This window comes from Aphelocoma coerulescens, chromosome 3, assembly GCF_041296385.1.
Source record: "Aphelocoma coerulescens isolate FSJ_1873_10779 chromosome 3, UR_Acoe_1.0, whole genome shotgun sequence".
In the NCBI taxonomy this organism is placed as follows: Eukaryota; Metazoa; Chordata; class Aves; order Passeriformes; family Corvidae; genus Aphelocoma; species Aphelocoma coerulescens.
The window spans coordinates 56,148,561-56,171,507 of record NC_091016.1 but is presented as its reverse complement, the minus strand read 5'-3'; the positions used below and the strand labels follow the sequence as shown (position 1 = coordinate 56,171,507).

General features: G+C 36.8%; 1 protein-coding gene across 10 annotated transcripts in view; it reads right to left on the bottom strand.

Annotated features, from left to right (window-relative positions):
* CHRM3 (cholinergic receptor muscarinic 3) overlaps window positions 1-22,947 on the bottom strand; it is a 265,817-nt gene that overhangs the window by 14,290 nt on the left and 228,580 nt on the right. Inside the window, exon 1 of one of the 10 annotated variants that reach the window (XM_069010358.1) lies at window positions 15,978-16,006. The exons of the other annotated variants lie outside the window; for them this stretch is intronic. Coding sequence (XP_068866459.1) covers window positions 15,978-15,997 — 20 coding nt within the window. The 5' untranslated portion in view covers window positions 15,998-16,006. Of the gene's footprint in view, window positions 1-15,977; window positions 16,007-22,947 lie in introns of those variants that run through there. 10 annotated transcript variants of the gene reach the window in all.

The following is a 22,947-nucleotide window of genomic DNA, read 5'->3' as shown; positions in this document are numbered from 1 at the left end:
TGTAGCTGGGAGCCTCAACAACTCCTTGCTACCAGGGAGGCAGTGGTTGCTAAAAGAGGAGGAGTTTATGGTATTTCAATAAACCCATGGGCACAAGGAAAATACACTGGATTTATCTGTGTGACCTGAAATACAGGGGGCAGAGGGCATGTGGAAGGAAACAAGGTGGCTCCTCAAGTGGCTTCATGCTGACATACCATCAAAGACTGGACTCCACGTGCCAAATGGCTTATCTTTTTTTCTTGAAAGTGATAGTCATATTTTAGTGAGAACTAAAGGCACAGGATATAGCAATGCTATTAGCAAAGTGAATATGTTAATGTTGTGTTAACATTTGAAAAACCTTGGTCTTCAGGAGGTCAAACACCTGCAATGTAGTACTGGTAGCACTAGCCAGGCAACACTGAGCAGTGCTGTGCCCAACACTTAGCAGGAATATGCCTAAGCTGCTATATTTATGTACATCATCAATATAGCACACAGCAGGATTTTCCATATTTTTTGCTGTATTGTGGATTTATCATCAAAATGGTGCAGGATTTCCCTGCCATTCTCAATATTGTGTGCCAAATGTAAATTTTCTAACTAAATACTCAATGAAAATTAAAGCATTGTTGTACTTATCCATTACTGGAAAGTACCAATTAACTTTGAACAGGCATTTAGCATCCAGTGTCTCCAGCTTTTTCAAAAATCCAAAAATCCTACCTCAGCAAATGTGGCCTTATTTCAGAGATTAAGATTATCTGCATTTCTGATGAAGTTACTGATAAATTATAAATTTATACAGGAATTCAAAGATTTTGAAGGAAGTAACACTAACTTAACTACTGACATTTCAGAACCTTAACTGCTGCCAGAAAACTGGTAAGGCTTTAAAAAGGCAAAATGTATCCATGGGGGACCATAGTGACACAGTCACTTGGATATGTATTAATGTTTACCTTAGCTTTTGAAATCGAGACTAGTACTTAAATCTCACTGTAGACTGTCTTGATCTGAGATTGTTTTTCCAAATGTCTCTGTGTCCCCATCAATCCCTTTCACTAATCCTAACTGCTGCTTCACAATTTTTCCAGCTGAAAATGCACCCGTGCAGGCAGTACCCTCCAAGTGCTACATTATTAGTGAATACAAATAAGCTGTGACTCTTTAGGATTCATGTAAACCTATCAATATTCCCATGCTGGCTGTGATTTCAAATGAAAGAGAAACACTCCACACCAACAGCTGCAGCATATTAAAAAATCAAAAATGAAGGTTTTGATGGCTCTTGCACATTTCTGCCCTTTCATCTGTCCTCTATCAGTCATTACTCACAGGAGGAAATGACTTTTCCTGCCAAGGTAGAGGTAAAATCTGTCAGACAAGGGCAAATAAATAAAAAACCAAAAAGATTCCTTAGTGAACCAGAGGAACAATTTCTGAGATGCAAAGTGTCAGCAGAAATGAGTTTCTACTGCTGCACTCCTGTGACCTTATTCAAAAAGGGATAATATACCACCTATTTTTAGCTATTAAAAATAATTTTCAAATGATAGGACCTAGATGAATCAATGTTTCACTAGAGTCTCTCTACTTATCAGTACTTGATTTTTCTTTCACAAAAATGAGGAAAATCTTTTCTGAGAGGTTGAAATAAAAATGTGTGTTTTACTTGTAAAAATCTGAGAGTTGGGAAATAATAAATGTCAGTGTAATTGGAAATACTGCCCCTAATTCCAGTACTGCAAGATTTCACACTGAGTTTATTTTAACACACTCTGTTCACAATTTAAACTTTTTTTCTATTTGAGTAATTTAGCACATTTGCAAAGCTTCTCATTTCTCTTAGTTTGTAAGTTAAGAAACAAAGGAGGAAAGAGAAAGAAAGGCAACAAGTATAAACCAAGCCTTACTATTACTAAATTTGGAATAAAAAATTTGGCCACTAGAGGAAGGGGAACTGGAGCCATGAATACACGTGCAGATTTGCTGGCATGGGCAATGGAAAGGTCAGCTGGAAATGGGGGGCCCTAACATATAATGGAAGAAGAAATATAAATGCTTGTATCAGAAGAGGAAAATGGAAGACATTTACACTCCAGCCTTATTGCAGTCTCTAGTACAGGAGAGTTTTAGGGAATAATGGGGATGTGGCTTACAGGGAGCTCATGGTCAGAGATAGCACACAAATTATCTGGAGCTATTACCACATTTGCAAGCCCTCATTAACCCCAGGATATGAAAGGCTGGGATTTTGCTCTCTGTGTGTGCCAGAAAAACCCCAGGTATGAGAAGCCAGTGCAGCAGGGTCTCAGTTGTGTGATCTGAATGCCTGGTTCCCAAGTGCCAACTTCACTGTGCTTTCCACTGGCTGCAGTTTTTCCAGGTGCACTGCCAGGTTGGGATCCTGTGCAGGAAATACCACAATGTAACAATCCCACTAACAGCCCCCACAACACAGCAGGTCAGAGTTCACTTGAGACTGCCAGTGTTTGCTAGGTTTCCTGTCCAGAAATCAAGCCAATCAGAAGAACAAGAGATCAAATCTGGAAGCTGTGTACCTGAGTAACCAAATCTCTTTGTTACACTTACAGTGCCTTCCTCTGGCCTAGTCAAAGGCAGGGAGCACCAGTCATAATCCAAACAGGTAAGTGAAGAGAAAAACAGCTTTTCTAACAAAATGTTTGGGGATAACTGGTATACAGGGACACGGCAGGAGTTTGGGATTCCTCCTTTAGTAGTTACTCAGGAAGGAATTCATGGGGCTTCCACTTTACTATACATATATATATATTTATTTTTGATTCATTTTGCTGGCTGAATCAAGTACTTTTTCTTCCCAAAGTCTGATACATATCAATATAACATAACTCATAACTTTTTTTCAAAAACTCTACATCAGTATTAAATAGGAATGTCTTTTTGCAAAACCAGGAAGTTAAAAAAATAATTTCTCTATTAGAAGGTTTCTTCAAGACAGACTGTTCCATTAAATAATTTCACTACAATGTGTACTTAACTTTAATTGATAGGAGTGAAATGCAAGCAAATTCAGACAACTTAATTCTCTAAGAGGTGTATATTAAAAGTGGATGGGAATTAAGTTTTTCTTTCTCTAGGAAGTTTTTTTTTTTTTCTTCTAACGTAAAGAATTTTCCAAATAACCAACATTTTGGTTTCTCTGATGTTGTAAAAGCCAGTTCATAAAGCAACACTTTCCAGTGAAAATACCCATTCAAACATCTTCCCCTGTATACACTGAAGCACAGAGTCCTTGTGCATGCAATATTGCACGATTAGAGAAGTAAGTAGGCTACACTTGGCTTCCTTCTTAAAAGGAGTCACTGGTGTGCCATTCTGTAAATCACTTTAATCCCTTATTTTTATAAATGGGTATAAAATCCATTTACCTAATCGCAATGTCCAAGCCCCAAGTGAATTATTCTGAAAGACATATTCATGCCTTTGGAAGAAAAGTCCTTAATGCTAATAGGAGACAGCTAATAGCTATTTAATTTGACCTTTTCCTTAAAGCCAGGTAAATATCAAACCTTAGTTTGCATGTCTAAGTGAAGTTTGATTTGAGAAACCCAAGTGGAATACTGATACTTTGCCAGGTCTTGAGCGATGCTATCGCACCTAATCAGAACAGCCACTTGACAGGACCCTGAGTCTGCTGCCTTTGCTCATCTTCAGAAGTGGACACAGTGCAAGTAAACCTAGAGGTGAAATTCAGATCATTCAGCATTGCAGAAGGTCACCATCAACTGGCTTAATAAATCTGCGCTTTTTTAATGGGGCTTTGCAAGTTCTCTCTGTGTATGAGCCTCCTGCTAGCCAATAAAGCATAAATTTAACCTTCAAGGGAGTTGCATGGGAGACTCCCTCTGGTTCTGGGTGCAGCCTGTTCCATGTGCTCAAAAGCTTGTTGGAGTGACTTATCTGTCCTTATGAGGTTTCTGCTAGACAACTCATGTTCTTCACTTCCAGGCTGCCGTGCACTATCATGCTCTTAATAGATTTTGATGTAGCCTTTTAAATAACAAACAGTCCTGATCTCTTTTTCATTATTTTATTCTTCTGTTTGCCATAAGATCTTCACCCTAACCTTTTCTAAATATACCCAAATGTCAGAGTTTCTTTATATCTGTGCTAATATGACTTTTCTACAAATTTTTATTGACCTCTCATTTTTCATACAGTTCACTTCCATCCATGCAAAACTGGAATAATGCCCTACTGTTCTTACTAATGATTTTTCTAATAATTCACAGAGGCAAATAAGTTCAGAAAGTATAAAAGAGTGAAGAATGATTATTTTTCAAGTTTTTTTTTCTGAAAAATCAATAGTAAGTCTGGATCATAGTAAATGAAGCACAGCATTTATGTTTTCACTCAAAATGCAGTCAACAGGAAGCAGCAATTTCCAAATATGCTTGTCTGTAAAGAAGTGTTTGTTTCCCTACAAGTTAAACCTGCAGTTTATAGAATGGATTCAAAAAAATTAATTACTAAACTGCATCAAAATTGCATAAAACATATCAGGTACCAAAATGATCCACCGTATTTTCTCCTTTTTTTACTACCCAGAAAGAAAACAATGATCTGTATACTTTCTATATGCTTGGGTGATATTGGACATTATAGGTAAGCCAAGATCTGAGTGAATGTGGGATATACATAACAAACAGCTTTTTTGCTTTTACTTTAAAAGAACTGGCAGCATATATCCACTAGATTTTTTTTTGCAGTCAGAGAATGATGAGGTCAACTAGTTCTGTAGCAATTCCCCACTGGACAAATAGAGATGGTTGAATTCTGAACTATGTGTAGGAGTCAGGGATTAGATGGGTGACACCTGAGTGCAGGAAATCACCTGGAATCACTGGGGAACCTTTAGCTCCTCAGTGCTCCACAGCTCAGCCCTACAAATACCTCCTGTGCTGCCCTGTGTTCTTCATGCATGCATGTTCTTAAATCTGGATAAATCTACTATGGATTTAATGTGCCTAAGTCTACTATATCTGTAGAGAACATGTTGCCTGTAGAGACCACACATGTAGTCATGACTGATAAGCCTGGAAAATAAAGCACCTTGAATGTAAAGCTATGCAATTTTAAAACTAAACAAAAATTAATTGATTCACATGTTGGTTTTATGCAGGTGCTTTTAAGATTCCAAGGAAATAAATTCTGCTGAAACTATGCTCTACAACTGTCATTCATCTGAGCGTTTTATAAAACGTTGGAAGTTTATTACACAAAGCTCCCAACAGCAAGGTGTAACATATTATTTCTCTAACTAAAGGAACACTCTATCCCACACACCAAAATGGTAAAAAAACCCCATGAAGTACCCTATTCATAACCTAGCATATTTCCATCAGCCTGCAGCATAACTGATCCTAATCTCATTCAATAGATTTTATAAGCCGTATTTTTTATTTTAGGATTGTGTGTGGTAGGTTTTTGTTGCTATTATTTCGGGGCTTTTAATCCCTTAAACTACTGTAGTTCATTAAGGACTAGAAAAGAATACTAGAAGGAAAACATAATTGTGAAACAAAGAATAAAAAAGTTAATTCTTTTTGCTGAGGACCAAACTGACCATTTACCAGCCCTGAGAACAAATATGGTCTGTGGATCACTTTGCCCTTTCAGCCTCAGTCTCTATGAAAGTCCAGCCAACATTTACATGCGAAGGAGACATTCCTCTGTGACACATCCTCTCCTGACAATGTGATGGCACTTTGCTTGAAACAGAAAATGGAAGGAGATCTCCTGAACCAAATACAGCTGCTTCTTACACAAATACTGCACAGATCCTGGTGGAGGTCCCTTAATCTCCTTAGCCATTGCATAGTTGACCAGATATACTAAACAGAGAATTCAACAAATCATATCAAATCAGAAACTGCTTTCTCAAATTCCATGAAAAACCTCTCCCTCATAATTCCAATAGTTTATCTGAAAGGTATTGGTCCTACATGTCAAACATAACTGATGGTGCCAATGAAATTAATGACTTGAACTTATAGGAAGTCCAGCTGCTTCCAGATCTCAGCATGGAAAATATTTTTCTCTCTGACTCTCACTATTACCTATTTCTACTGAAGCTTTTAAAATCTACAATCTAATTTAAATATAATTTTGTGATTGATGGCAGAGCTTCAAAATAGCTCTATGAACTATGGAAAAATACTGGCTACATCTAAAGATAGTTGTAATTTTCTTAGCTCAGTGTAACTAAATTTGGTTTCCAGGTATCCCTGAGGCCATAATTAATGCATTTCTTCAGGCAAAGGCAGCGTAAAGTGCACCTGGACTTCTAAAACTATAGTTTGAAAATCAACTTTCCAATTGCAGAGTTTTTCCCAGCATTCTTAATGAAACTGCAAAAACTATATGGACTTATCAGTGTAAAAATGGTAAAAAAAATGGTGACTTTGAGCAGAGAAACCTTGAAAAAGACTCATTTGCTAGAATGTTTGGAGCAGCTCAGGACAGGCCAAACTGGGCATGTTAAAATCCCTAGTTTTTCCTCAAAAGAAATGTTCCTTTTAAATTTTTTATTTCTTGGAATGAAAAGGCAATAGCTCAAATTCAGACAGGTTTAGGGCTTTTTTCTATTTTATTTTATTTGGAATCCAAGCAGGTTTTTGTATCGACAATGTAGTAAAACTATTTCAATGTCAAAAGACTTTACTTTGATAATGTCATTAAGTGTTTTAAATATTTAGATTTTAAAAATATCAGTAGTTAATTAATCATTAGTCTACATAATGCATTTACATCCTTTTACATCCAAAAGATGTAAACAAAATTGCTAGATTCCAGAGAAAGTCTTCCATTTCCTGAAAAATGCATTTAGCAGTGGAAATTTCTGTACCTGAAGCTTTCTGGCCAACTCTCTTTGTAAGGCTTATAAAAGTGGAATTATCTGTTCCTCTGGTGAGGTGCAGGTACAATCTCATCAGAAATTGTTCAAAGTAGAGTTTTTCTAAGTCTCTTTTTCAAAAGGCTTGTATCAAGCATCAGACTTTGTTTCCATCAAGCACTACTGCAGTACTGACCTAAAAGGCCCATAGGAGGTTCAGGAGAACAAACTGAATTACAAGAGAGTGTGTTTCCCTTGGTCTTCTAAATGGAATCCATGCCTCAAGTGAAAATTTGATCCAATAGCATTCATTTTTGATCCACCTGAAGACACGGAAGAACTGTCACCAAAGGAATTAAAGCATCAATGCTCCAAAGATGTGAAAGAAATCTGTCTTAATACACAGGAGTAAACCCTTAGAGACAATATGGGAATACTGCCTGGTGGCAGAATCAGATACAAGGTTATGCTAATTATACTGGTATGTTTTTAGAAACCATTAACATGTGGTATATGGCATTCTAGTATTGTCTGATAACTGCATCTCATACTCACTCATATAATTCTCATTTGGATTATAATTAAAAACAAAATTTCAAAACCTTGGATAACTAGATGGAGCTGAGGTTTTTACAAAGTCCAAGGGTTTTGGAGGATCAGTTCATCAGCTTTTAAGGAAAAAGAAGTTAGGTGATAATTTTAGAGCTAAACTCCCAAATCCCACAACGAGGGGATTCTGCCACATAGCCTTTGGAGAAAGGAGAGCTCTCATCTGACATTGCTAACACTGCTGAGAGTCAGGTCACCCATTTAGTTTAGTAGTCAACATTTTTTTTAGTTCTTACAGAGACTTTGAAACTAAGTTCCTCATGATAGAATTTTCAATGGGGCTAGCAAAGCAGCATTTACCCTAAGCTATTGACTTGTGTGTATGGAAAGTCTAGAAGATTAAAGATGGCTCAAGGTGAACATCAAAATGCAGACTCATATAAACTTTATGGTCTTGGCTTTTAATTGATTTGTGCCTCAGTTTATCTATTCAAGGAGAAAAAAAACCCCAAATGTATTTAATTGTCAAGACTATAGCTAATTATTTACAAAAACACTGAGTCTATATAATTAATTTTTCATTTCCTCAACTCTCAAAGAATTGCTAATTTGTCTTGAATTTTTTAGTATCTCTAAACACTGAACCACTCTCTTCAAGCAAATATAAGGAATAGTTTCATATGGATTGAAAATCTTAACCTAGAATCCAGCAGAGTTATAACAAGCATCATAACAGAAGTCATGGATCATGTTTTTCAATAAAGCAAAGCGTTAGATGGCTAACCTTTTACAGTAAGTTAATGCTGCAAATATTGCAGCAGGGCTTTTTTTTCTTTGACAGAACACATTTCCTATCAAGGGCAATTGTCCAGGTCCTTGAATTCCTGGCTCATCCGTACTTGGCAACCTTGCCAGATCTCTACCTCACGGTTTTAGAGCTCTGCTTTATATCCAGGAGGAAATCTTTTCCTCAGAGTGACGTATTCCTGTTACCCCACTACTGCAAGGCAACCCTGCACTGATATGTGGCCAAACTTTATCTTTCATTTTTCCTGTTTGGCAGTATCCATGTACCAAACAGATCACTACTTTGATTCTTGTCAGGGATCAATATATTGTGCATATATTTATGCATTTATACAAACACATACAGTCTAGCTTACTTAAATGAATATATTTTGGAAAGTTAAAAGTACCTCATAACAAGAGTGAACAGAGGACAGTTTGATACATGGATTATGGGATTTATTACTACCAATGTCACTACAATGCATATGTGTATTTACAGAGACTGCTGGCAAGATTGTCTCTTTTGTCTCAGACCACATCTTTAACTCCTTCTAACAACAGTTTATTACCAGAGACAGGTTTATCAAAGCTGTGCAGATCAGTTATGAGTGAAGACATGCATGTGAAATAGATACATGTATCTGTACTCATGTGCAAACATACAAATACCTTTCCATTAGAATGTTTTCTCAGTGATTATGGAGTATTTGTGAAACAAGGACAGAATGGTTATCAACTGTTTTATGGCTCCCTCAATTTTCCTGTACTATTTATACACACCAGATTTAGGTTTTTTTCACAGACATTTTTTGTTAGACACAAGAGAAATGGGAAATTTGTAGGAAGACAAATCAAAGACTCTAAAGATCCACTACATGCAGTCATCCAACTACAACCATGCTGTGAGCGACACTGTGTATGTATATATCTATACATATATGTGTGTGTATCTATCAGTGAACTTCTACTGCAGCTTTCATTCATTTTCTGTGTGCTAAAATTAGAGGAATAAATTCTCTGTAACGAGTGATTGCCTGTAGCACACAGTTAGCTCTCTCTCCTCCCAAGGAGGCAGGCTGTACTGAGATTCCTTACTTGCTTTCTGGCACAAGAGGTTCACTGGCTGCTGAGAAACAACAGGCTTTGTTCAGCTTGTTACTTTCCAGGAGATTGGTACCTCTCTCTGCACTGGTATCACACACATCTCACTCAGGGAGTGCTGCAGCTGGAACCTCATCTCTGCACAAACAGGGAGACAGCAGCTTTTCACAGTTTCTGTCCTTCCTGCCTTGAGTGCCTGTACAAGATTAGTAATAATCCAACCTTGAGTAAGATTTCAGCAACTCTGAGGAAGAAGCAATTTACATCCCCAAATTGGTCCTTCACACTTAGGCTTGCAGTTGCCCAAGGTGCCTAATTTTTTTGTGCCAGCTGTAGCATACTAAGCAGAACCTGTAATCCCCAAATACCTACTATTTTAAATAAATTTAGGAATTAGGCTGGGATAGATTTTTTTCATGGATACTAATTTAGCTGATAAGGATTTTCTGGGTGGTAATGAAGATCCTGTACACAAAGGCTAGGAGCTTTTACAGAGTGCCAAATGATAAGGATGTTAACTGGAAATGAACAAATAAACCAAACTCTAGCAGAAGTCCTGAGAATGGTCAGTCCCCTTCATTTGAACACTCCTCTTGGTTTACTGCCAGTTTCTCATTTGCTTTTTCCTCTGCCTCTGTATCTCCATCTGAGATCCCCAAGGGCACTTCAGCAGAATCCCTGAAGCTTCTCAGATCTTTTCCAGCCATGCAGGGTTGCACACAGGATTCTCTGGCACAAAATGGAACCAGCCATATGTAGCAAGTTTGGCTGCTTTTTTCCTGATAACAATAATTGTCAGACTGCAATCTACAGGTATGTGCAATGGTTGTTAGGGAGTAAAAATGGTTACTGACACTACAAAATTCTAGGAAAAAGTTTAATCAACACATACTTTATATTTCTATTACAGCAGCATATGTGATTTATTTTTGCCTGCAAATTCCTCTTGTAGGAAACAATGTCAATTAAACAACCAGAAACCAGACATAAGTGAAATGTGAACTTTCTATTCCTGAAAGAATTTCTGACATGCTGATATTTAATTCTGGCCCACCTTTAGTGGACTGCAGTGACTTACAGCACTTTGCATCTATATCACAGACAATAAAGCCATGCAGTGTTTGCAAGTTCCAATTTTGTTTTCTGGCTAGTACAGCTGTCTCAATATTCAGAGGCAAGAAACTTCCAGGGCATACTGAGTTCAGACAAAAATGAAATCAAGTCACCACCTACAGAGTAAAATCTACCTGAAATTTTCATACAGATTTTTACCAAGACAATACTTCTACTGAAAGTTTTAGTGCAAGTATTTCTACTTCTTGGAAACTGTACTTTTACATGAAAAAAAAAAAAAAAAAATTGTCTTCAAAGTTTCCAGTGAGCCAGAATACAATCCCAGATATTAAGTATTTGAGTTAGAAAACTCTTGATATCAAAGAAGTATTTTTGCATATTTTATATATAAAACACACACACTTGTGTATTATAATACATGTAGCAAAACTACTTTGACAGATGCTTGGATCTGAATTTCATAGAAAAACATATTTGACTAGAAATATTAAGGTTCTTTTCTCCCATTTGTTAATGAATCAGAATCCTAAATGCCAGGCAGCAAGTACATTGTGGGCAAGGGCTAAAATAATGGAGAAAGAAAATGGATACTCAGTCGCTGCTAATGGATACTGCATTAACTTCTTTACTGTATCAGTGCAGGAACAATAGATAGTCCCTCTGCACTACCAAGGTGTTTCCCAGTAGCATCTTTTGGAAAACCCACTGGTCCTGATCAGAAAAAAATACTATGCAAATATCTGTGCAATTGCCAATGTGAAAAAAAATTGTCCATGCTATTGATTTTGATTTCCATAATAGAATATCAGTTACAAATCTGAGACTACAGAATCAGAGTATATATAAAAAGAAAATTGGTGGGAAATGGAAAAGAATTAAAAACATCATCCTTCTGAGGATAAAAGGTTTTCTACCTCACAGTCATATTCATTTGAAATATTAACTATCCAAATGAACTCAGTAGTTCATAATATTAACGCTGAATTTTGGAGAAGTTGCAAAAATAAATTACTTTGGAGAGACATCATCTTTTGATGTGTTTATTTTAATTTGAATTAATCTTATTTTAGTAATTTTTTAACAGGTGAACTGAAAACATTTCAAGCAGGAATAGGTTTCAGGCTAAAGGTTTCAAATTGATTCTGCAGAACTTGATATCCTTAACACTTTAAGCCTACATGGGAGCTATTTGCCTCATGCTATTTCAGCAGTAGTAGTAATATATGTTGCGGTTAAGGGAGAAAGTTCTTTTGAGGTTCTGAAGTTCTGACATATGAACAGAAAAAGAAAATTACATTATTTATTTTTTTTACCCAAACAAGATTTTACCTTTTAATTATAAATTAATTTCAGTTTGCCTTAGACATCTTTATGACCCACAGACTTAAGTAAATTTCTATGATACTTCATATTAAGAATACTGAAAGGTTGAAAGATACATCTGTCTTACCACAGTGTAATGGAGAGTTTTGGTCCAGCCACCTTAATCTGTACAAAATACTAACAAAATAACTAAAGATTAAAGAAAAAAAAAACCCAAAAATGTTTGAGGAATAGAAGTCCTTGAGTTATGGGAAAAGACTGAGGAAACATATTGTTTAAACAAAATAACAAGTACAGGAGAAATATTTAAAGTGTAGAGGGGCACCAAGTAATATTGGTAATTGTAACAGAATAAGTGAAACATTATTATTCTCACAGGTTGTGCCTACATCTTCAAATAAATTATTCACAGCAATGAAGCACAAGTATCTCAGAAATAATGAAGAGGATGAGAGCAGGGGCAAAACCCTCAAGAGTGCAGCTCCAAGAAAGGAAGGACTTTATTAAGTGTTATTAGGAGGGTACTCAATTATATACAAGCAAAGGGAAGATTATTTCCTGGTGTCCTGGTTTCAGCTGAGGGCTATACTATGACATCTGGCACCATGAACTATTAGATTATAGGATACATTTGAAGCTCTAAAGAAAGTTCTTAAAATGCCAAACTGGCAAACAACCTAAACAGATTAAACTGGCAAGTGAGAAGTACTATAAGAAAGAAACTCCTACTAGCAAATAGATGGACTAGAGGGTCAAATGAGTTTTAGCTATCTAAAGTTTTTCAAGTCTAGAAAAATGTATAGCTTTTAAGTTTATTCTGAGAGAAAGATATATTTGGCACCTAAACGTTTTGCAACGGAAGAATCCAGCACTAGAGAAATTAAAGACTTGTTCTCTGCTATTATAGACTCTGAGAACATATTTACCTTGCCAATTCAAATGTTATTTGTATCAGGAACAACTGTAATGAAAAAGGCTTACTTCACGACATTCACACCTGAAACTCAATAAAAATGTGATCACAGGTTTTAAAGTTTTCATCTTCTGAAGGTCTCTTATCTACAATAAAAAAGGTTTACAACATCTTTTGACAAGAATCACATTTTTGTGCCCTTTTGTGCTTGTAGGAGCTCGTCAGTTTTCATTTCTGATGAAAAATACTTTTATTCCTTTAGGGCTTTTTTTAGTCAATTATGGTTTGCTTGCATTCATGCAAAAAGTACTAATAACAGTAATTTGAGAAATTGTTCCCACCAATGAACACTTACTGCTCATAGACTACATCCAGCAAAAAAAAAGTCTTGTTGCTTCGAAATCCACAGATACACCCTGTGCCAGAGGATAGCCAGGCTGAGACATGAAGCTCTACTGAAATAAGAGCTGAACAATGATGATAATGAGAGCTAAAACACTTCTGCACTATGAGTAGGGACATCTAGGGACTATCATTTTGGACTATATCCACTGATGAAGATCAGTGCTTAATGATTTCTTAATCCCACAGATCCTCAAATTTTTAATTCTGAGTCTTTCTCTTACCTGGAGCTGAAATTGCTGTGGAAACCTGAGGAATGTAATCTGAAAATATATATAATTTTATTTGACTGGTGGAAGTGAGGAGTTATTGAAAACCTATCTCTGCCACGGCTTGATAACTAGGAGGGGATGAGAGGAGAAGATGTCAGCTCAGAAAGGCAGAGATACTTTTCATCTTACTTAGGTGAAATGAAAGAGTGTGAATGGAAGTGTCACAGCACTGCGGGTGGTGTGTCAGCGCTCTCCTGCTGTTATGGCCACATGTCAGCTGCCCAGTCAGCAGGAGATTACAGAAGGGTGAAAGCTCTGCTTTTGCATCAGCTCAGTCAAACAACAGCCCTCGTGCATGAGTCACACATAAACAGCAGTAATCCTGGGAAATGCAGTTCACTTGTCTCCTTTGAATATGAGAAATCTAGATTACAGGGATAGGACCTGCATCAGAGATATGATTCAGCATCTGGAAACAAGCTGGTGGAACAATCCAATAAAACCAGGTGTTCTTACCCTGAGTTATACTTCAATTAGTCTGTCAAGACAAAGGTTTAGACCACAGACTAATTTTAATTACTAGGTCTTGAGGGTTCATTTTTTGAGAGCAGTTATTTAAAGGACCTTTGCAAATTCAATGAAGCAAGTAAAGGATGATCAATAAAAGTAACTAAAAGGCAATACTGAAACTCCAGTCATATCAGTACTATTTCATACATCATATCTTTAAAACAAAAGCAAAGCAATACTGAAGACAATTAGCAAAATACACTTGCGGCAAAAAAACTACAACATTAATGACAGCTTTATAAACTCCAGTCTTGTGCTGTAAATGACACTCGAATGCCACTATTATTGACTGCAGCCAGTCAATACAAAGTTTTACTGAGTTCATACTGGTCACAATGAAGAAAACAGGTTTTTTATAGGAATTATCTCTAATTGCTGATAGTACTCTTGTTTCTAAACATTAGCATGGCTATATTTGGAAACTAAGAAGGAAACGTATTGGGTGTCCAGGTAAAGCCTCTATTGTGCTTTATATGTGAAAAATATACATGATGAAAATAGAATAATGCAGTAATGACTCATTTTAAGCAAAATATATTCACCCTTAAAAAAATGTTATGAGTAAGAGTTTTTCTTTATTAGCATCCCCACAGACAAAATGCTCAGCATCTGATAAGTTTTGCTACCCCTTCACTCCTACTTGCCTTTCCCCCCAGTATTAGAAATGTGACATCACAGCATATAATTGTATTTTTAACTGTGGTTCTTCATAGAAAAAGAACAGATATCACTAACAAAATCATTTAATCCTAGTTTTGGCACTGCATTTCTTCTCAGTATATTTAAAGCAAAAATTATGAACATATCTTGACTTTGGAGTCTGCATACTGAGGGCTTTACATTTATGACCAAATTCTTACAAAGATTTTCTTCTCTGCAGAAAGATAATTCTTCCTTTGTGACATGTTTTCTTGTTAGTTTGGTTAAAAGCTTTGATCTTAGACATCCTTAACATTTTCTTCACAACCTAAAAGTTGATTCATTCTACTGAAAGTGGCATGCTTCTTTTATCCCAGCATATAAACATACTGCTGGCCTAATTGGAAATATCCTTTAAAAAGGAAGTTTGAGATACAAAATCCCTGCAGGGATCAATTACAAGAACAAGCTATTCCCAAACAGAAGAAAAATAAAAACTGAAAGACTCTGCTGCAAATAATAATGGCTGAGAACAGTAGAATAGTCACAAAATGTCCAACGATGTCCCATTTGTAATCCTCTCTGTTAAAGCAACTATTTCAAGACTGTTTTCTATTTATTTGTGAAACAAAGAAAGAGGGATGTAGTTTGTTCGCTACCAACACTGTAGGGTGTTAAACTGTGCACAGATTAGTTACGTCCATTTTTTTTTAAATGGCAAAAGTGAAAAAAGTGGTAGTCTATTAGTTTTAAGATATCAACTGACATTGTCATATAGTAGCCTAACCTGGAGTAGATGATGAGTAGCCTGACCAGATGACATTTATTTCCAGAGATTTACTAGGAGGTGAAATGTGATCTAAACTTGATGTGAACACTGACTGACCTCTAGCTAAGGACAGCGGCTGATTATTTGTGAGTTCAAATGCAATACATATGATTTGGATCTGCAACATTTCCTAAAGTATGGTCAACACCTTCACTGGATTTTTGGAAAGAAAAGTTGGAAACCAGTGATCCCTCACATCAGGAGTGACTCCCTTTCCTGTGTCTCTGATGCACATAACAACCAGTTTCACTGACTACAAAGGGTAAAACATTCACTGTAAAATGCTCCTTATTGCTGAAAAAGCCATTAGAAGATTTTAAGTGTGTGAGTCCTCTCAGGAAGGTTTCAGAAAATCAAGAAAAGCCCTTCAGGATACAAAATATATTAGGAAACAGCTCACAGCCTGAGCTGGAGGGGCTATTTCACTACATCGCACCATCTCATGTGAACATACTGCATGATTTCTACAGCTTTGGACATTCACGAACAATTGTCTCCCATTTTGTCCTGCAGTCCTCTTCACTCCACAAACCATGTTTAATGTGGCAAAGCCAGGTCCAAACATCAGCTAAAAGCTGTCTGCTTTTTCCTCAGGCCTGACTGCTCTCCCTATGCCTAGTCTGCTCCTGTGAGCCAAGGCTGGATATTGTGTTTTAGAAGCCCGCAACACCTCAGAATAAGACAAATCCATGTATCCAACAGATAGTCAATTACCTTTCAAATGGATGTGGCATCTGCACAGATTTCACCACACTGCACAGAGCAAATGGCAATTTTCCATCTGTGAATGGGGTTGATAAAGCAGCAATCAGCCGTGCATCCAGACTCAGCTCTACATTGTGCCTACCCAGCAGCAACAAAAATTAAGGAAAAGAGATGTCTCTTTAATCAGCTGCAGAAATTTTGGCCATTTACAAAATATCCAGCCAGTCTCACACACCCATGTCCTGCACTGGGTCATACTGAGTTGGGCATATATAAGTCTCCAATATCAGAACACCAACAGCAAAACAGAGGTGCCTCTTTTGGGTGTCACTGACATCTTATATTCAAAAGTTGTCAAAAGCACAAGAAGTGCCAAATTATCCGATTCCGTAATAGAATTAAATGAAAAATCTAAAATGTCAGTGTTAGATGGGTTTTTCAGGGAGAGAAGAAATAAAGAAAGATTGAGAGAGAGGTTTGTGAGTGAAAGCCAGCCAAGTGAAATGTCGTTCTAGTCCTAATGAAACAGGATTTATTTGATTACTAAATATATTCTGCAAATACCTACAAGGTACTCAGTTCTGTACATTGCACTAAGATCTGCATTCAAAACTGGGCTAAAGGCTTTTAATTTGTGTAAGTAAAATGAATTTATGAGGAGACTGCTGCTGGGGATTCAAGCCAGAAACAGTTCAATTTTGATGTGTTGTGCAAGATTTCTCTACCTTTCTCCCTTCAAGCTAATTTCACCTCAGCAGGGACACAGGGTTTTTTTCTATGGATTTGAGCCTATATTAATGTTACAACTGGGCTGAGACATGACCACAAGGTATGGGGCTAGCTTAAACTTTCCCCTACTTTTGCAAATAGGTAATGTAAGCACCATACTTACCAGGGACTGCTCCCACAGGCAGTGTGGAGGTGGGCATCCCCCTGCACAGAGGGCTATTAAGAAGTGGAGGACGTTTGAGAAGATAAGGAGGGAAGACACTTCTGCATCAATGCACCTTTAAATCTAGATTAGTATATTGAAGAGAAATCAAGGAGGAAAGGACAGCCAAGGAGACTTGTAGATACATCTGAAATACCCCAGGCAGCAAGCAAGAGATTAATTCATGACCTGTGGAGAGCAGAGCTGGGGAAGTGAGTGTCTCAGTTTTAGGAAACCCAATGCCTGTGGTGCTCTTTCAGCATAGTGCCTCCTCAGGAGGCTGTGCAGCCTGAAGCAATAAGGAACAACAGACTTCCAGCAGACCCCGAACACCTTTTGTTGCAAAAAGTGAAAATGGATAGCAGCCAAATTCTATTCCTTGAGTTTCAGTGCAGGTCCCAATATAGTAAATCTAACTGCAAAATAATAACTAACTGTATAAGGAAATTTTAACAACAGCTGAGGTATGAAAAATGCTGTACTTGATACACCTTAGGTTGTCCTTGCAAAAAATGCACTACAGGGGTTTTGTATACACAATGATTTTCCACATCTCAGGGATTTCTCTGCTTCTTGAATTTAAAACACAAAATAAAAACAGAAATAGAGATGTACAATTTTAATTTTAAACTCCCTTCAATTTCAAAATCAGTTTCAAAACTGAAGATCTTCATGCTATGTTTTCAAAGTGGAAAATATGCTCATGCAAAAAGGTAGCATGAAGTTTATGCAGCAGCGAGGTCCCCATAGGACTTTGACTTAAATTTTTTTCCTAAAGCTGTATTAGACTTCTCAACAGAGTTTTGTTTCATCCTAAATGAATACTGCCATTAAATCACTACTCAAATGTGTGTTAACAAAAATGCAGTTTCTCTAAAAGAATACCAAAATAGTGCTGGTTTTTACAAGAATAGATTTTACCTCTATAGACTCCCATCATCTTATACACTGTTTAAACAGCTTATGTATGTCTGCAAAGCATACTAAGTTTCTAAGATAAAAGCATCCAGGTAAGAGTATAACATCTGTATTAGGACTGTTACATACATGGGATGATACAAGTACTGCTTATCATTTACTTTTTCCAAAGATATTCAAACTACATATAATTATCACCGTGCCAAAGATGAAAGAAATTAAAAAAAAAAAACCCAAAAAACAACAAAATCACCAAGCCCTGCTCAGCTTTCAAGTATTTTTTCATACAGTGATGAAAGGTAGTTGGAAATTTAAAAATGAAATTTAAAAACCAGAACAGTGATAGCTAAAAAAAAAAGCAATTCTTTAGTTTTGTTAGGAGCATAAGTTTATGTAGTAATATAAATGAATTATAACTTTTAATTCAATTAAATTACTACATTAATGTGTCCACAAGTTCTGAGTTTTGTTTCATGAAAATGTAGTCATAGTTTCCTCTTAAGCGAGAAGGCTGGTTTACTTCATATCCAGCCATGCTTGCTTGGAAAACCACAGCTTTATTTGACTAGTCTGAGTTTTTCTGTAGGATTTTCTTTATTTACATAAAAATACAGGAAAAACTGTGCAAGAGAAATCTTAGGAACACTAGGAACAATTGTGACCAATAGTCACAACATAGCTGCTTTATTAGACTTTCTGACAGCAAACAAAGTCATAGTGAGAGATGATTCCTTCATTCCCTGTTTCTCCAGTAGCTCTCTGCAGTGACAGCACACCCTATCACTGGTGTCTGCAATAACTCCAGGCACAGTTGTGCCTTCCATGTATAACTGACCTAATGCTTCCAGCCAAAGGAAAAAAGCTTCCTGAATCCTCATGGTGCTTCTTCAACATGTGGAAGGTGGTCGAACCTGTCATCTCTGCTTTTGCCTGAAGTGCAGAGAAGGCATAGTTACACATTTCTGATTTCAGCTTTCAGATGTGGAAAGACAAGTCCTCTGAGCTGTGATAAAAACTGATTAATCAGTTTAACCTCTTGAGAAACAAATATTTCACCTCTTGCTGCCCACATCCTCCCTCCCCCTTCTCCCTTGGAGATTCCTGTGCCCCGACAGAAGCAAGAGAACATTAAGAGAAACCCAATCAGCTTTCTAACAAACTTTTAAAATGCTTATGTTCTGGCTTTATTTCCCATGATTGTAACTATTAACTGCCACTACATTTAGGTCTTGCTCCAAATCAGAAATAGGAAGTCCACACTTTATTCTAACAGCTGTCCTGATACTATTTTTCATCTAGTTATTAGCAGTAAGAGCTAAATAATCCAGAAGTTCTTTTAGTACCATTAAATGTCAAATTTTACTTTGCAAACACAAATTGATCCTATAATACACCAGGTCATCTAAAACATTGCTTAAGTCTAACTGCCACAATCAACCAGTTCTTACCCATGACACAAAGACATTTTCCATTAAAAGAAAGAACCAAGTTGCTCTCATGTGAAAAAATGTTTTCTATACACCTCCAATAAATATGCAATGAACACAGTGTTTCCAATTTAAGTTGTGCCTGATAGGAAAACACCACCAAAATGTTTCAAATGTTTTCTGGTTTTTACTACTGTCTGTCGAACTGACTGCTTGCTTTTAGAGGAATTTAGGAATCAGGCTGACAAGACCTCTGGTTAGCTTGCTGCAAAGTGAAGTCTGATAGGCAGTATGTCCTAGTACCTGATCGCTGAAATTGATATAGCATGGGTTGAAATGGTGACTCTAAAAAACAAAGTCGCAGTACAAAACTAAATGAAAAATAATCAATTTCTAAACTGAGATTAAATCGCCTTCAAGGAAAGCCTAGAAGCCATTATTTGAACATTCACATTAATTTCTCTGAACTGAATTTTAAATTCCAGGGTAGTGCCAAAACAAGCTTTGTGATATTAAAAAAAAAAAAAAAAAATAGGACATGCAATCTTATGAGTCAATTTATTTTTCAATTTCTATCACTGTAAATTTAGAGTAACCTCACTAGGAAGTCAGGAGTCAGTCACTAGGAAGCCACCCCAAGCTTATGCTGACGTGAACTGAAGTAAAATGTAGTCCCATTAACCTTTCCTTTCCTTTCCATAGTTTGTCCTGTAAAGAGCAGCAAAGACTAGAGGAATGTAAAGAAGTTATTCAGTGGATTTTATTTCCACAGGACCCTCCAAATATGTCATTTTCAAAAGAAAAAGGAGCTGCTGTTAATTTTATGCCCTGCTTAGAGGTAATTTGGAAGATCAGTGCTGGGAACTCAAGAATAATTATTCTCCTAAGATGATCAGCCCTTGAAATCCCAATATGAGCATGAATGATCACAACTAAGGACATATGAGTATACATAAGGCTGTGGATATATCCTGTTATATGTGACTATAGAAGATGGGACTAAAAGACTGTAATCCATTTTGGTATCAGCTGGTTTGATGTTCATGTTGCTAAGACACCTGTTTGTATCTCCCTTACAAATATTGCAACTTAAACCAGCTCTGATTTAATTTGAATTTTCAAAACATTGCTCCCTCCAGTCTAAGTTAATTATCATCAATGTCAACCTTGTTTGCATCACCAATCAAAAAGTATATTTTACAGTTGCCATCACAAACAAATAATTAGTTTTGTTTCATTATCAGAATTATTCACCAGTAATTTGCTAAGGTACAACTTCTGCCTACAGCTCCACCCCTCTAACCACATCCTAAACTATCTTCTGCCAGACAGGATGCTAAAATTTGTTTTCCAGACTAGGAGTCATACTCCTAACTGCTGTGTATTTGATTATACCATTTTCATTTAACTGATTTGGAAGGAAGGACACTCATATAAAACCTACTGCCTTCTGCATGCACTTTTTTCTTTCATTTCTCCTTCTCTCACACAGTTATATCAAATGTCCTGGGAGACAAAATTTTAAACCTTCATTTGGAGGTGAATATTATTTTTATCATATACTTATGCAAACACTTTCCAAAACATATTTTTTGAAACAATACAGCATTTCTTTTCTAATTTCATTAAGTCATCCAATCACCACGGAGTAACACAAGATAAGTATGACTGCTGACTATAGACAACAACCAGGAATAAGGACTTGGACTGTGCCACTTCCTTTCATTTCTAAAACTATCCACTCCCAGCTCTGGTGATAAAGAAGAACTGACTGGCATTAACATTTCCCTTTTTTGTCTGCAGAGAGAACTAGACAGTGTATGTTGGATATTTTTGTGGATACACAGACCCTTTCATAGTGTAGCATTCATAACACAAACTGTGACAGCTATTTCTACAGGTTGGCAGAGCAAACAAGATTGAATATAGCAACCGTAATTGAGGTTTGTAAAGAAACTTGGTGGAGTGTTGTTCAAATAAAGAAAGGTCCTACTGTTATTTGCACTGGCTTATTCCAGGAATAATTATATTTTTCCTTTGAATTATGAATTCTCCTTGGAAACACAATAGAAAAATTGGTGAGTTTTTTCCTTATTTTCATAAGGGTCACGTACAAAATTGAGAATGACAGCCCAGACTTTTATATAATTTCCTTTTACTAAATGCAAAAGCTACACACAAAGAGTCTGCCACACAGAGAATACTAATTTCATTTTCCAAACTCTAGGCAATAGTGCTTCTGGTCACAAAAAGAGACATTACAACATACTTAAAAGTTGTACTGATATATATTAATGGCCATTAAATTAACAAAGAAATTTCCTGGCATAACATACATGAGACTTTCACTTTCTAGTGCAAATATGGGTTCTGCGCTTCAAAGACATCCAAAATCATCTTTTTGGATGACTCTGAAGTATTTCACTGTGATGCAGAGATTCTTGCCTCCTAATCCTTATTTATCAGATTCCCATATGATGTCTAAGAATTCACACTTGTAGGTTAGACATGTAAATATTTTCTTTGGAATGACTCAGGAGGAGATCAGATGAAGGATCTGCAGGCACCACTCCTCCACTGCTGCTGCCGTGCTTCTTTTCCTGCCCTTCTCTTCCCCAGAGTCTCCTGCCAAAGGGATTGGGAAGTTTATGAGCACTCTCGAAGCTCTGCACTAACTGATGATAGTAGAGGAAATGCAAATCTGTGATATTGTGGGATCTGTCTGGTGACTCTAGAAGCAAATGTGCTATCTCTGATGCATTCATCTCAGTTTTAACTATGTTGCCAGTTTTTCATGGTCGGCACACTCAGAATAAATTCTAAGTTTGGGCAGAGTTCAGCTGCATTTGAAATACCTAATAGCAGCCAGTTTTTGCTTCTAGAAAAATTGTATCCACGCAGTGCTAGTTTTGCTTCAATGCTTAGATGATGTGGTTCACATGCAAATGTTACAAAGCTCCTGTAATAAGTAATGTTTATTTTCTGAATTGTCCTTCTTAACAGGACAAAGGAGGAGGACAATATGAAAGAAGACAGAGTTTCTTTCTCTGCTTGGCTGGAGCACTATGTAGGAAAATGGAATGATCCTGAAGTTTGGAAGTGGGTGTGCTACAGCATGACCCTGGCAGACTGCATAGCAGATTGCAAGAGCACCGCCAGTCAGAGCTGACTGCTCCTCTCCAGCTCTTGAAACATTACCTTGACAGGAAATTTTTGTTGTCTTTCAAAACAAATTGAAAAATTAAAGCAGAAAAAGAAGCAATGTGGAGAGGGCATGCTGGATGATGGGGCTAGGGGAGAAAAAAGGGAATGAAAGCAGAAGAGGTGAGAAAGGCTTTAACAGCTCTAAGGAATATTCTTGCCACCTTTCCTCAAGCTGCCCTTTGCAGTGAGGTCATCAAGCATCTAGGCTATGTATCAAGATGCACAGGTCATGTCAGATTTGACACTTCATATTTTTGCAGAGCTTTTGATACTGGAGCACTAATAACAGACCTTTTAATAATTCTGATCTCCAGCTCTTCAAAGATCAAAAGTCTGAGTTGTTTTGAAGAATCATTTCATTAGGGATTCTTCCCTGATTTGTATATACCAAAGTGTATTTACAATTATACACTGTATTTTCTATATAGTGCTAGTCTCAGTATATATTCCATCCTTGCTAGACAAAAGAGTCATACATTGTGATTTTAATTTACTGTAA